The sequence below is a fragment of the Manis javanica genome, chromosome 4 (genome assembly GCF_040802235.1).
Source record: "Manis javanica isolate MJ-LG chromosome 4, MJ_LKY, whole genome shotgun sequence".
Taxonomy (NCBI): Eukaryota; Metazoa; Chordata; class Mammalia; order Pholidota; family Manidae; genus Manis; species Manis javanica.
In genome coordinates this window covers 37094290-37104645 of record NC_133159.1, presented here as the reverse complement: position 1 = coordinate 37104645, position 10356 = coordinate 37094290, and the positions used below count along the sequence as shown (strand labels likewise).

At 57.8% G+C, this 10356-nt stretch overlaps 1 protein-coding gene across 3 annotated transcripts; it reads left to right on the top strand.

Moving 5' to 3' along the window:
- The first annotated feature begins 2090 nt into the window (after positions 1-2090).
- PDZK1IP1 (PDZK1 interacting protein 1) lies at positions 2091-7934 on the top strand. Of its 3 annotated transcripts, XM_073233887.1 has the most exons (6): positions 2091-2109; positions 2744-2920; positions 5038-5146; positions 6934-7029; positions 7554-7599; positions 7715-7934. In XM_073233887.1, the coding sequence occupies exons 2-6, from the start codon at positions 2854-2856 to the stop codon at positions 7769-7771; spliced, it is 375 nt and encodes a 124-aa protein (XP_073089988.1). In that variant the 5' UTR covers positions 2091-2109; positions 2744-2853; the 3' UTR covers positions 7772-7934. The 3 variants fall into 3 exon arrangements, with proteins under 3 accessions (XP_073089988.1, XP_017528305.1, XP_017528307.1); XM_017672816.3 differs by lacking the exon at positions 2091-2109 and having other exon boundaries at positions 2696-2920; XM_017672818.3 differs by lacking the exon at positions 2091-2109 and having other exon boundaries at positions 2707-2920; positions 7554-7934.
- The last annotated feature ends 2422 nt before the right edge of the window (positions 7935-10356 follow it).

Sequence of the window (10356 nt, the reverse complement as noted above, 5' to 3'; positions counted from 1 at the left end):
TGATTCGAGGTGGCAGAGCTGGCCTGGGAAAAGGAGGGAGGAACGGGGCATTAACAGAACAGCAGCTCAGAGATGGGGACACAGGGTCCAGCCCTCTGGGGCTGCTGAGGCCTGAGTCAAGATCTTGGGTCCAAGCCAGACCAGCAGGAGGCCCAACGTGTTACCATGGGGACGCAGGGCTGTGTCCAGACAGCTGGGGAGATGACCCTCCCCCGCAGCTGAATGAGGACACCCAGAGAGCAGAGACCAGCCTCAAAGCCAAATGTCCACCCACACCCCCCTTTTCCGGAACAACTTGTTTTGCTCTAAAGCTTGGGACTTTGACCTGGGAGGTGTTTTCCTCCTGTTGGCCACCTGATGTTCTTCCTGCTCATCCCCCTCCCACCACCCCCAAGCATGGCCCAGGGAGTTCTTGCTCTTCCCTGGGTTCTTAGGGAAGGGGGATGCCGGGACGAAGTAGGCAGGACCTGGGACCTGGGGACTGGTGGGAGAGGCTGGCTTGCTCCTGGGGGTACTGGCCGGAGTCGGGACCACAGCAGTGACTTCTCTGCCCATCTCTTCTTGGACCTCTCCTTCCTGGGCTTCTGGGACATCCCGCTCTTCTGGGTCCTTCCTCCGGCTCCCTCCTGACTTCCCTTCCTCTGAAAGACCCGTGTGCGCTGGGGCACTGTTCTGGTCCCTCACTTCCCACCTCTAACAGCACACACCACACGGACATACCATACACACATAGATACATACCATACACCTCCCATACACACACACAGACACACACACTCCCTGCGGAGACCATGTGCTCTGTGTGTGCTTCATGCCAATCCTCTGCCACAGATGTAGCTCTCTACTCCAGACTCAGGCACTTTACAGCTAAGCTCACCATTCCTCCCCACCCCCTGAAACTTGCTCCCGCCCCTTCTGAGGCACCACCATCTACCAGCTGGCCAAGCCAGAAACCTGGGCGTCTCCCTCAGCAGTTCTCTCTCCCTCACCACCCACTCCCAGCTAGTCGCTGTGTTCTAGCAACCACGTCCTGTCTATTCTGCCTCCTGAACAGAGGTAGAATAGCTTGCTCCAGTCCCACTGCCATCCCCTGGCACAGGCTTGGTGCTGGCTAGGTGGCTACTGTAGCAGTCTCCCCGTGACCTCCCTTCCTCCAGCCTCAACACTCTTCTTTCGTTCTCCACTCTGTCCAGAGGTGTTTTCTCAAATGCATATCTAACCATGTGACTTTCCTGCTCAAAACTCTCGGAGAAGGCACCAGTGGGTGTTTGTTAAATCCAACCCTGTTCCTTGCATTCCAATCAGTGATTCCCTGGCTGTTCATTAACATGCATAATGCCTACTCTAGTCAAACTTTGTGCCAGAAAACTGTGGGGACACCATGCTGGGGTTGGGAGGGAGAACAGGTCATACATGTACGGAGGCATCATTCAAGCCAGGTTCCCCCAGATCACCCTGAGACACCCCATCTTTGGATGGTAACGGGGCCCACTGTGCCTGCCTGCATGCACACACACATGTCCACACATATATGGGAAGAAGAGATGGGGCATGATGTTGGAGTCCTGCAGAGCCATCCTGCAATAGAAAGGGTGCGCAGGAGGTCCTGTGAGCAGCAATTTGGTGGCTTCTGGGCAGGGAGGCTGTGGAGGGGCTTCCAGCTCACACCCTGGCTACTAGGGACCCTCCATCTCTGAGGCTGCTGGATCCTTCCTTCTTGATGTCTGTGGAGCCCGACTCTCAGCATGTCGGGCTTCCTGTACTTCTGGTGTGGGGTGAGGCAAGGAGACAGCATGACCCTTAACCCTGAGACAGGTACTCTGGTCATTTGCAGTCCTGAGATGGAAGGCCTGATGGATTCCATGTGATCCTGGGATTTGAGGGCCCAGGGGTGCAGAGCCCCAGATTGGACCCTGGCTTCTTGGGGTGTCTTTCCTTTGCCCTCCACAGCAAGCTGTGTTCACCCACTTCTCTCCCTGTGATAGGTGGAGATGGGTCAGAAGGTATGTGTCAGGGCCTCTGACCATGCCCAGATCTTGTCCCAGGGAGGCTCCACCCAGCTTCCAGGGACCACATCGGGGGCCAAGAGGAAGAGCTAAACTCTGCCAGGTCGCTGGGCTGGCAGGGAAGGCTGGGGACTGGGACCCTCAGGCCCCCTGTCATGGTCCTCATGGGAGAGGGTGGGTTTAGAGAGCTATGGAGATAGGTGGAGGGTGGAGGGACAGAAACCAGGGCTGTGTCCCAGGGTCTGGCTGGACTGAGCAGGGACTGGTGAAGGGAGAACAAGAACTAGGCTAGGCTCTGGGGAGGGGGACAGCTCCGACCTTTCCCTAGCCTCTGGGGTTTTCCCCGCACTCCCTTCTCCCTGAGTCAGCCAGTAAATTTCTTAATCCCGCTGTCAGCCTTCCAAGAGGCCCTGCCCTCTGGGCTATAGGAGCAATAATGTGTCATTCTTTTCCTTGGGGCCCAGCCCCACTACGAGGAAGGGGGAGCTGATGCCCCAACTCCGGGGAGGCCTGGGGCTTGAAAGTGAGGTCCAGACTCTCCCCACTCCCCTGTCCTCACACCCACATCCGTAACCAGCCTCTGAAAGATGACCTATAATGCCAGCTCCAGCGGTCTGGGCACCGGCCAGGGGAGCCAGGTCTGGCAGCTCATTACCATGGGAGGGAGGGCAGTTACTCTCCGCCTTCCCTCCTCCTTCCTCCCTCGCCTTCTTTCTCACCAGCTACTCTTCTCCAAGCCTGAGCTGAGCCAGGCTGGTCTCAGGCGGACACTGACAGACTTCACAGAAGCCCCAGCGGCTGCTCAGATACCAGCGGCAGGAGGAAGGCCTAGAAGCTGTCCACAGCCATGTCTGCCTTGGGCCTGGTCATTCTGGGTCTGCTCATGGCAGTGCCACCTGCCAGCTGTCAACAAGGTAGCACAGAACTGGGCCCACCTGGTGGCTGTGGTGAGGAGAGGGCTGGGCTGGGTGCTAGCAACCCAGGGGTGCATGGGGTAGTCTTTGGCCTCCCTCACCATCCTTGACACCTACAACTTGAAGGGAGAGCAGCAACTGGGTTCCCTGGAGGAATCTCCAAAGACAGAGACCTCTGAGCCAGGCTTCTGTCTGTGCCCTGTTTTCCACGAATGAAAAATGTGGGCATCAGGGGAAATGTTGGGTCTGGGACTGGGGAGAGGAACTGAAAACCAAGCTCTTGGAGTGGAATTGCTTGGGAGATGGCTGGGTCCTGAGGACAGGGGCTCGGGGGCTACAAGGAGGCTGGGAGTGAGGTCTGAGCCGCCCTGCAAGGAGGCTTGTTTCAGGGGAGGGGCAGTGTCCCCAGCGGTTTGCCTGTTTGGGCCCAAGTCCACCTTGTTTCAGCTTCCGGGGCTAGGGTAGGGGACAGTGCCTCTGTGCCCCCAGCCACATACCCAAGCTCTTCATCGAGCTCTGCCTCTGTCTTGCTTTGTGGCCTTAAGCAAATCACTGTCCCTCTCTGAGACTCAGTCTTCTCACCCATAAAATAAGGACAATGAACCTGTCCTGTCCACCTCCCAGGGCTGCTGCCAGCTCAAGGGTTCTTGGGAACTGAAGATCAGAGGGGTTGAGTAACTTGTGTAGGTCACACAACAGAATAAGAAGGGACAGCTCAGATCACCTCTCCTGCCCCAGCCCAGGCTTTGCCCCTTGCACTATATGCTCCATCCAGAGCCACCCGAAAGGAGGAGCAGGGGACTGGGTCTCTGGGGCATCTGGAGGCAGTTGGCTGCAGGGTCAGAGGCCTCCCAGGGCTTGAGCCCTAACCTCCAATCCCTGAGCACCACTGACCTGAGGAAACAATGGGCCTGAACCATCATTTCTTGGAGCAACAATGAATCTAAAACACTGCTTTTCGGCAAGTATGGAACTCAGGGTAACCACACTGTGTATCTTCTGTTACCCAAGGTCTGGCCTAGCCACAGGCCAGAATTCCGAGACTCCTGCCTGCTTCCCAATACCTGCTAGGCTCAGAGAAGAGGCAGGGCTTTCACTACAGCAGCAGAGCTTTAAGGTAGATTCAGGGAAGGACTTTGGAGCAGAAGGGAGGCAGAATGAGGATTTTGATGCCCAACCTGAGCCCCTCAAATATAGGATAGCAATAGGGATTTAAGTGTTTTGGCCTGGAGGCAGAACCCCTCAGAAAACTCCTGCTGGCCTCTGTCCCCTCCTGAGACCTCTACCTGCTGTTGTGTGTCTGGCCTCTGCAGGGCTGAACTCCTTCTGGCTTGTGAGCTCAGTGATGCCTGGGATAGAGGAGAGGCCTTTGGAGCTACCAGTGGCTGACAGCAGAGACTTCTGGGAAAACTTGAGGGTTAGACACCTCAAAGGTCAAAGGTCAAAGTCAGAGATGCTGCATAGATGGGGCCTCACCTGGTCTCTGGCCTAGTCCCCTGGGCACCCAGTCAGATGAGCGAAAAGGGACTCAGGTTTTGAAGCACTCTTCTTGGCTCCCAAGCCCCAGAGGGGAGCTCACCCTTCTGTATTGCCTTTCTAAAGACATTCTGTCCTGCCCTTCTCTCTGGCACCTCTGGCAGCCTGGCCTGTGCGGCACTCCCACGCCCTACCTAGCATCAGAGAAACCTTGTTCCAGAACAGGATCTTCCAGATGCCAGCCCTATCCTATCAGCTCTGGGCTTCTGGAGGCCAGGGAAAAGGAGAGCCACCCTCAGCTGGCAAGACCTAGGCTGGCTGTCCAGAGGGCTGCCCTTTGGTCTCTGGGGCCCAGGTGCTCCCTGGGGGGCCCTGCATGTGACCCATGGCAGGGACCTGAGGCCGTAATCTCTCTGGATCTCCTTGGCTTCTCATTCCTTCTTTGAATTCCTGTCTTCTTCCAAGCCACCATGCCTTGCATCAGCTCAGGAGGGGGTCATATGGCTCTTCCCTCTCAGAATGTCTCCTCTGCTTCTGGCAGCCTGCTAATGGCCCAGCACTTGGAGCACAAGGCTACTCCCTCCTCTGTTCTGTATTTGGCAGCCCCCACTGTGGCCCAACCCCTGCTACCCTCTTTCCAGGCCTGGGGAACCTGCAGCCCTGGATGCAGGGCCTTATTGCTGTGGCTGTGTTCCTGGTCCTCGTTGCAATCGCCTTTGCTGTCAACCACTTCTGGTGCCAGGAAGAGCCGTGAGTGCTGCCCAGGGGCTCCAGGGTGTGGGCCGGTGCCAGCAGGGGGCCCCCAGAATTACTGCTACTGCCCTGGTAGCTATGAGAAAGGCCTCAGAAACCCTGAGGCCAGTCCTCTCACTGTGCAGAAAGGACCTGAGGCCCAAGCACTTCGGGATTAGCACTCAGGCTTGCTGGCTCCTAGACCTGGTTCTGCCAGTCCCCACAGCTCTGGTGCTCACTCACTGTAAGCTGTGGGGAAATGTCTCCTCTGCTTGGAGTCTCAAGGTTTCTATCTGTGTAATGGGGACAGTGGCCTGGCCTGTGATGGGGGTTGTGGAAACCTTTGAAAGGAAGGTTTCATCCTTCAAGGTCAGCTTCTCATTGGCTTCTCATTCCTTCTTTGAATTCCTGTGGGTATAGAGAGAGGCAATGGGACAGACATATCCCTGTGCTGCCAGGTTCCCAAAACAGGAAGGCAGGCAGGCATGGAAGGGGTGATCACAAGCACAACTACTGGGGCTGGAGGACAGAGTGAGCACAGGGCCCGAATGCACCTGCGTGCACTCCAAGAAGGCTTTCCAGTGCCCGTTTATGCTGACACCTGGAGACTCAGTGGGTGCCATTCTCAGGATCGAGCGGCGTGGGAAGAACACTGCAGTCAAAGGAAGAGTGTGCCTGTGGCCCTGTGCAAGGCCGCACTTGCCCCCAGCTCTCACAGAGGTGGCCTGGGGCCTGCGTGCTGGCAGGAGCCTGCCTGGCCATTGAGGAGACACAGCAGCTCAGGGGTGGAGAGAGGGCCGGAGTGGCCTGAGATAAGCTGGCGAGGTGGGCAGGACCCAGTCCGAGCAGACCCTGTACACCAGCGCCCTGGACTCTGGGCTTTATCCTCCGTGCAGCAGGAACCCAGTGAAAGCTTGTAAGCTGGTCTTGGGTGAGATGTGGCCTGAGCAAAGGCACTCCGGCCCCCATGGCAGATGCATGGGGCAGAGGCCAGTTTACAGGGAAGGGGAGTGATGAGGAGGCTGGGCCCAGGCAGCAGGACTGCAGAGGCAGCAGAGGGGACAGGGCTAGGAGCTGTCTGAGAGGCAGACCCCTGGGAGTTGGTAGTGCGGACAGCAGAGGGCAGGAGGGAGGAAGGACAGGGATGACGTCCAGGCTGCTGATGGGATTCCTCACTGAGACAGAGAACACAGGAGGCAGATCTGGGCAACTGCTGAGTTTAATTTGGGACATACTGAGTCTGAGGTACCTGTGGGGTATCCAGGGACAGAGGAGCAGTGGTAAGGGTCCCTGTGAGAGCAGTTTCCAGGCAGCTGGCAATGGGGGCCACACTCAGTGGATTTAAACTTGAAAAACAGGCCAGGAGCTTTTCACTGGAAATGCTTCCATTTTCAACAGGCTCGCCTGTGGTGTCTATAGGCCAGGCCTGCTCCTGCTGCTTGGGGAAAGCCCTGGGGAATTCTCGAGCAGAAGAGTCCTGCTGGCTCTGCTCTAGAGGCTGAGCTGAGGCTGGAAGGAAAATGGCAGAATGTGAAGTGGCAGTGCAAGGCCTTGCATAAACCTGAAAATCTCAGGCTGGACCTGAGGCCCCCACCGTGGAGCATGGAGCAGGGTGTGGGGGCCTGTGGAGTGGGGTCAGGACCAGGCCACTGACAGGGGCCCTGCTGGAGAGGGGGCTTCTCCCCAGGGGGCCTCTCCCCTTGAACTTGTGAGAACCAGAGCCTAGGGCCTGACTGGATGAAGGGAGGAAGGCAAACAAAGACAGAGGGGACCTGGGGAGCCCTACTGATGAGCCTCATTCCCAGGGAGCCCACGGACATGGTCATGACGGCTGGAAACAAGGCAGATGGCATCCTGGTAGGTATGGATGGAAAGTACTCCTCGATGGCGGCTGACTTCAGGTGAGGTGCTGGTGCAGGGCTGACTGCTCTGTGCTTCGGGGTCCCCTGGGTCCAGGTGCTTCTGGGTGTTCAGTGAGGGATGGGGGCTTTGTGAGGACTGCAGGGCTCCATGGGGCCACGAAACCTCAGTTATGGGGGAAGGACTAGTAAGGGGGTGGGGGCTTGGTACAGGAAGGGGCTGGGAGGGGGATTGGGACTCATAGGGAGGTGCGCAGTGGGGAAAAAGGGGGGAAGGGAAGAAGGTGACTCAGGATGGATGAATAGGGGTACTCAATGTAGGGAGAGGGATCAGTAGGGGAGGGAGCTCGGTGCACAAAGGGCCCAGTGGAGAACCGAGATGGGGTTCAGGGAGGTCATATTGAGAGGCCACTGGTCTCAGGTGCACCAGGCCAGAGGTGAGCGAGGGAACTCCCTTTTGGGACCCGACCATTTATTCTGGAAGATACTACCCTCATAAGTGCACAGCAGAGCAGGGAGAAGGGGATGGGATGGAAGGTGTCATGACCCCTGTCATCCTCTTTCAGGTCCAGTGAACATGAGAATGCCTATGAGAACATCCCTGAGGAGGAGGTCAGGGTCCAGGTCACCCCCATGTAAACCCCACCTGCCTGTGGCCAGAGGCCTGGTCCCAGGGGTCTGTGACTGATGCTCAGCTCACCACCCATGTTACTCCTCCTCCTCACAGGAACCCACAGTAAGGGCCCGATTCCTCCAACTGCACACTGGCCCCACCCTCCCTTGAATTGTACCAGCCAAGCTGGGAGTTCAGGCTGGCACCACCCGTCTGCTGCATCTCTCTGCCCCCAACCATGAAAATGGCCCTTATTTCTGTGAAATAAAGATATTTTGTACCTCTGGGCCTGATGTTCCAGGGCTCAGAAAAGGCCCTTCAGGCTTCCAGCCAGGCCCAGTCTTGCTTTCTGAATCATAACAATCACCTTCCAAGCCCCTGTCAGGGTGGCTTTGGAGAATTACCCAGGAAGGCCTCTCTGGGGAGTCCCATAGACCCAGGAAGCTCACTCACTGCACCCTTTGTTCCAGGCAGAGGGCCCCTGGAAAGTCCCCCTCCCCTGACCTGCCCTTCTGATTCTGGCCCAGTGCCCCTACAGCCAGTGGCATGTGTGCCTCCTGTGGAGTCACTCCTCTCTCAGCCTTCCAGTCATTCCTCTCTCAGCCGTCCAGCTCTGTCCTTCCCCCCATAGCTGCCGCTTGGGCTCATAGCCAGCAATGCCCAGGACTCCGGGAGCCCAGGCTGGAGTCTGAAGTCCCTGCGACTGGCTATGTGACTTTGGGGCAGTCACTGTCCTCCCTGAGCTCTCCTCCCCCCTGCGGGAGGTTTGGCCAGTCTCCCCCAGAGCTGCAGTCGGGGTATCCTTACCAGTGCCGCAGTTCCCACTCCCGAGTGGGGGTGGCCAGGGAACTGGGTCCCAGGAGAAGGATGGAGAGAGAAAAGAGAGGAGGCATGACTCAGTGGGCTGGCTGACCCTAGAGGCCTCACACCTCTGTGACTGTCATTCTTATAGGAGCAGCCTCCACGTCAGGTTGTCACCCCAGGAGCACTCCCAGATCCAGGAAAGTGGGGCCAGAGAGCAGGAGGCGGTCCCCCGTGTCTCCAAGCTGCCCTTCTGCCACTTGTCCTAACCTGTCCCAGCCCTTCACTTCACCATTACAGCCATGCCTTTGCTGTTCCAAGGCTTCACCCAAATATCCCTGGGGGCCCATCTGAAATCTGAATGATCCCTTCTCACCTCACTGGGGTCTAGTTTGCAGCCTGCAGCAGAGGGAAGAGGCTTGAGCAGAGGGATGGCAGGTCTTTGCCCCATGCTTATCCATGCCCTGCTGTGTGACTGGGGACAAGTGTCTTACCCTCTCTGGGCTTCAGCTCAGTGAACTGTGGCTATAGCTCTTATGAGTACCACTCTAGACCTTTGTTCATGTGGACAGATGCCCTCTCACCCACCTCTACAAGTTTAAACTCTGCATATTCCTTCTTGGCCCTGCCAAGGTTCCTCTTTATCTAGGAAGTATTCCTCCACCAGATTAGAGGGCAGAGCCAGGGTGGGGGCGGTAGGGGAGGCCTGTCACTGAAGGAGAGACAGCAGTTCCTAGAGGGCCTCTGCTAAGGCAAAAACACCCCCTTCTTCCCTTCCAGGCTCCTGGATCTGATTCCCCCTCATGAAGCTATACTCCTTCCCGCTGCTGCCCCAGTTGTCCCTGAGCGGTAGGGGTGGATTCCAGTCTGATGGCCCACCAGCCTGCCAGGGGCCAGAGCAGAGCCACCACCCTTCCATCTCCCTGCAGCAAGTGAAGCCTGGCTGAGAGTGTCCCCAGCAGAAGCTGGGGGAGCTGCTGTCCAGTCTGGTCTGTTGGGCAGAACTCCTGCACCCTGCCCAGGCTTCTCTAGGAACCTCCTCAGCCCCCTCCCCATGTGCTGGCAGGACCAGGATATTGGGAAATCTTGGGGGGCCTTGCAGGTGCTGGGCTAGCCCTGACCTTCCCGAAACCCCATGTTCCTGCCCTGGCTGGGGGCAAGGGGCATGAAGCTACAGGCCCCAGAGCCCCTAATCCTTATCGCTGGTTCCCACCTGCCAGCCTGGCCAGATGAAGGAGGGAAAGGAGGCTGGGCCCAGGCCAGGGCGGCGCTTAATGACCCTCTGGGGCCTAATCTCAGGCTGGCAGCCACAGAGTAGCTCAGGCTTGCTCCTGGAGAAGGCTGATAACACACCAGCTGGGCCCCCCACCATCTATCGGGGCTGCACAGCCAGTCCTGAGGGGCGGCGCTCAGGGGGCCTAGGGAGGGGAGCCTCTCTGAGCAGGGCGGGACAGAAGCAAGCTCTCTGTCCCTCCCCCTCTCCCCGTCCCTGCCCTGGGGGAAGGGAACTGAGCTCCTTGAGTGACAGTTAAGGGGGCGGGACTTGGCCCGCTGAACCCGAGCGGTGCTGGGCCTGCTGGCAGGACACCTCAAAGGGCCAGTGCACCTTCACTTCTTCCTGCTCCCTACCCCCTCTTTTCTCCCCAGGTAGGACCTCTCCCTCTCAGTGTTGGTCTCCTCTTTAGATCTCCCACCTTTTATGGATCTGTCTCTCTGCCTCTGTCTCTTTTTGAAGGTGTCTCGTGTCCTCTGCCTTTATCTCCATCTTTTTGTCTCTCTCTGTCCAGTCTCCCCCTTCTCCTTCCCTCCACTTGAGCCCAGTGCCCACCAGCCTCTCTGTCCCCTTGCATTCTTTTTGGATTTCTGGCTGGTTCATTCTATGCCCCTTCCCCAGCTATCCCCACCTGCCCAAGCCACCCTGATGCCACCCCTTGGCAGGTGAGTCCTGTGCCCTC